At 42.6% G+C, this 4,780-nt stretch overlaps 1 protein-coding gene across 1 annotated transcript; it reads left to right on the top strand.

Annotated features, from left to right (window-relative positions):
• The first annotated feature begins 202 nt into the window (after positions 1–202).
• Positions 203–1,006, top strand: LOC138853525 (uncharacterized). The gene has a single exon (XM_070090736.1). It carries the CDS (start codon positions 204–206, stop codon positions 981–983), a length of 780 nt encoding a protein of 259 aa, XP_069946837.1. The 5' UTR covers position 203; the 3' UTR covers positions 984–1,006.
• The last annotated feature ends 3,774 nt before the right edge of the window (positions 1,007–4,780 follow it).

Consider the following 4,780-nt stretch of genomic DNA (forward strand, 5'->3'; position numbering starts at 1 on the left):
TAATCAGAGCATGCAGAGTATGTGCAGAGTGCAAGCCAAACTTTCATCAGCCAGAGAAGACTCATCTCATAAAATTCACCCAGCCTTTTGAGAGACTGAATATAGATTTCAAAGGACCTCTACCAAGCATAAATTAGAATAGATATTTCCTTAACATAGTAGATGAATATTCAAGGTTTAACTTTGTGTTCCCCTGTGCAAATATGACTGCTTCAACTGTTATTAGTTGTCTTTCACAGTTGTTCTCTATTTTTGGTATGCCAGCTTATATCCATTCATTCAGGGGATCCTCGTTCATGAGTAACGAACTTAAGGAGTTTTTGGCTAGCAAAGGTATTGCCTGCAGCAGAACAACAAGCTACAACCCTCAAGGCAATGGTCAAGTGGAGCGGTTCAATGGTACTATATGGAAGGCAGTTAAAATGACATTGAAGTCACACAATCTACCTGTGCAACACTGGCAAACTGTCCTGCCTGATGCTCTTCACTCTATTAGATCATTGCTGTGCACAGCTACTAATGCAACTCCTCATGAAAGACTCCTCAACTATTCACGTCGTTCCTCTACGGGAGCCTCCGTGCCCACTTGGTTATGTCATCCTGGACCCATTCTCCTCAAGAGTCACCGTAGGATGAACAAGACGGATCCTTTAGTGGAAGAGGTAGAGCACCTGCAAGCTAATCCACATTACGCCCACATTCGCTACCAAAATGGTGAAGAGACTACAGTATCTACAAGACATTTAGCCCCGGCTGAAATCCCCATTAGTGTGGAATCTCAAGATACACTAATAGATGCGAAAGATGCTTCATTTTCTCCTGGAAAGCCCCTTGAGACTACCCCTATGGAAATAGAGGATTCTGCTCCAGCAGTTAGTCAAACCCAGCTGGAAAATATTGAACCTGGTGAAGAGGCTCAAGGGCTACGAAGGTCGGGACGTGTACGTCGCCCACCTAACAGTTTGGGAGATTACTGTCTCTGATATTTTAGAAGTGGGAAATTGTAGTGATACTGCTCCTGTGGGGAGCAGCAGCAGGATAATACTGCACCACCTCTCGGGGCCCTTAACAACAACAACAGCTTGGTGTGTCATGGGCGCCAACACATGGTGTGTGATTCTCTTTTATATCCATATATTAGTGATGCAGATTACATGTTGAATTTAAATATGTGGCCTGTAGTTATAACTTTTCTCTTGAAATATGCAAGACATCACCATCCCTGTAGAAGCAGTTATTAGATGTACTAGTCATTATATTTCGTTGTTGCAGAAGTACTATGAAGATTACACAAATAACCCGCACATAAAAGAGAGAAGCTTACGACGACGTTTCGGTCCGACTTGGACCATTGAGAAAGTCAATGGTCCGAGTCGGACCGAAACGTCGTCGTAAGCTTCTCTCTTTTATGTGCGGGTTATTTGTGTATTGTTCCAGTCACGGTATTGTGCCTTTTTGTTATTTACTATGAAGTTTCTATGTTCAACAAAGCCTAGAGATAAGGCCTGTGTTTCTATCACAACAAGGCCCAATAAATATTTTGATAGGTAGTGACTATTTTGCCTCCTTTGTAAAGGGTATGGTAAAGAAATGTGGTGTCACCCTTTTGAAGACTGCAGGAGACCATGTAATATATGGTAGGATTCCTCGTAATAATAATTCATGACTAGAGGAAACTACGGATACCATAACTGTGTGTCTTACTCATGAAATCGTACTCCAGTATAATTCTTCCATAGAGGATGGTGTTGAGCCAGTGCATAAATTGTGGGAATTAGATAGCATTGGAATAAATGTAAATGAAGAAAGTCCAGACGATTCTTTTACTCAGGAACAATACCTGAGAGATGTAAAATTTGAATCTGGACAATACTGGGTACGACTTCCGTGGAGACTGAACCATCCAGAATTGCCCACTAATTACAGAATGGCATATGGACAGTTAAAGGTTCAGCTCTGTGAACTGAGTAAGACACCAAAATTGTTAACTGCCTATAATGATATAATTGCTTTCCGTTTTGAAAGGCTAGTACCTGGTAACTCCTTTGGAGACGGCTTTTTAACTCTAACAAGCCAGAGGTTCATCTATAAACATATTAAGTTTGTGCTGATTTGTTTGTCCACAGAGTGAAAATTTGTCTGTCATTCCTAGACACGTGTGCTAGCTGTGTTAAGTGCTGCGGGTTTGGAGTAATTAACGAGTAGTGCAATATTGGTAACTCTCGAGACGACTGTGGCCCCGTGAATGACCTTGAAAATCGCACTGCGACCCGCAGGCCACTACACCCATATTGCCTGTGTCTAGCGAGGTGAATATCCCTTCCTTGTCCCTTCTATTCACCGGTATCCTTTAGCCCATCGCCAGTGTGAAACTCCTGTCAGCTATGAGTATAGCTGATGGTGTTGACGTAGATGATGGTGAAGGCAGATTTGAAACATATTTTAGTAAACAGGTTCGGAAAAAAGAACGAGGCTTCCAGAGAAAGCTTGCTGAAAGCAATACAGTGGGCGCACACCCTCCCAAAGCTGTCAGGTTAGATTTCCCTAACAACACTGATCAAGAGACCAAGTGTAACTGGTTTTTCGAAGCTAGTATAGACAACCTAGAGAAAACGATCAAGTTTGTCCACGATGAGGATAACTACGTCTTTGTGCCTAATGAATCAGCATTTATAGACAAACTTCTCACTCGCGAATATGCCAACATCAAACTCCGAGCAGCCCCACCAAGGGCACATAAAGTGCTTATTGTCATCTGCAACGTCAACAAGCACTTGAATCCTCAATATCTGGCGTCAGAGCAAGTTGCAAGCCCTCGTCGACTTTCCAACGGTCTGATATTAGCTGAGTGGACTGGCCAGGGGACTCTGCCACGCTATATTCACTCCTGCGCAGCCCTCAACAGACATTGCACTGTACAGACCTCCTCAACGTCGATGTTATAAGTGTCAACGCTGGGGCCACATTGCCAAGAAATGCCCATCTAAGTTACACTGGTGTGCAGTGTGCCAATGCTCATCCTTCTGAACGGTGTTATGATATGATCAAACAGCAACAGACTGTTGCTAAACAATGTATCAATTGTAAGACCTCAGGAGTCACAGCAGCTCATGCTGACTGCAGTGTGAGGGCTGATCGCATCGCAGCCAAAAGCACTTCACCTTGTACCCCTCATAATGACCCCCCAGGACTACCAGGTACCTCGGGTCTGAATACTGGCTCATGCCTGCCCTCAGACAATGGGGTTGAGCACCTCACCTGGGGAGCACGTCAACAGACCCCCCATCACGTCGGCTGTCAATACCAGCCTAACTGAGTCAGCTGACAGTCAGCCAACGCTCAGCTGACCGGGACTTCACGTCTCCAGATGTTCCAAGTCTTGCTCCTGTGGTATACAACCTGATGTCGCGCATAAAAGTACTGGAAACACAACAATTTCTCCTGAAACAACAACTTGAACAACACAAGGAAATATGTGTAGAGTGTACCAATAACAAGATTGTCACAATTTGTGAAAGCAAGTATAAGGTTGCTGAACAAGGTGGTGGTGGTGTTCTTAATTACAGTAATGACGAATATAACACTTGTGTTGATAACTGTAGTGAGCATCATAATGAAGGCTATGGTGTCAATGATGTTAGTAATAGTGATGACCGTAATATAAGTGGTGATGAAGAGTGTGATGAGAGCGGTGGTGTCTATAATATTAGTAATAGTGATGAGCATAATATAAGTGGTGGTGCAGAGTGTGATGAGGTTAACCACATAGACATTAATGTTGAATACAATACTGTTGATAAATGTAATGAACACAATGTTGGTAGTGGCGCTGGTGATGACAGTTGTAGTGTTGCGTGTAATGTTAGTGGAGGAGGGAATGTGAGTGGTGGTGTCACCTATCATACATTCACACATAAACAGCGTCGTGCTCTGGGTATACGAAGACTCCCACGAGGCCTTGCAACTGGAAGTGCACTTACAAAACTCATGGACAAGGGTAGCACTGTTGACATTGATAAGGTCTGCTATTTATATGAACAATTTTTTCATTATGCTGAGAAACTCAAGATGATCCCAGGACTACTATAATGAATCAAAACTCGTATAAACTTTCTATATTAAGCTGGAATATTGCATCACTTACAAAAAGACTTCCTGACCTTCATCATAAAGTAACCACCGAACCCATTGATGTTGTGTGTCTACAAGAGTGCAGAGTCCCAACATAGCAATCCCAACCCCCTAAATTACCATCATTTGTTGCATATAACCTCAAATCTACTAACTCTTGTGTTCTATATATTAAAAAATCGCTTCCCCATCAACTTCTTGCACACAAGAAAACAGAGGGGCTACAATATCACGGTGTTAGGATTTATATAGGGAACTCTGCTCTCAACATATTTAACTTGTATGCTCCTGCTGATAAATTTAATTACTTGGAGCTCCCAACTTGTGCTCATTCTGAGCCTACTCTTATTATTGGCGATTACAATGCGAGACACAAAAGCATTGGAAACTCACAGTTTGGTAATCGTAATGGTAATCAACTGTTGTCACTCTTAAACAGTCATGAGTTAGTTTAATATGTTTATTATGCACCCCATACCCATCCTGTGGGCGGTAGTCAAAAGATTACAGAGGTACATAATGGGTCCAGGGACTGGGCCTCAAAGTTTTGATAGCTGAGCAAGCTACAGAGGCAATGAACTCACAATTTACAAAGGTAATGAACTCACAATTTACAAAGGTAATGAACTCCAGGTAGGTCTAGTCACAA

Source organism: Cherax quadricarinatus, chromosome 32 (assembly GCF_038502225.1).
Source record: "Cherax quadricarinatus isolate ZL_2023a chromosome 32, ASM3850222v1, whole genome shotgun sequence".
Lineage (NCBI taxonomy): Eukaryota > Metazoa > Arthropoda > Malacostraca > Decapoda > Parastacidae > Cherax > Cherax quadricarinatus.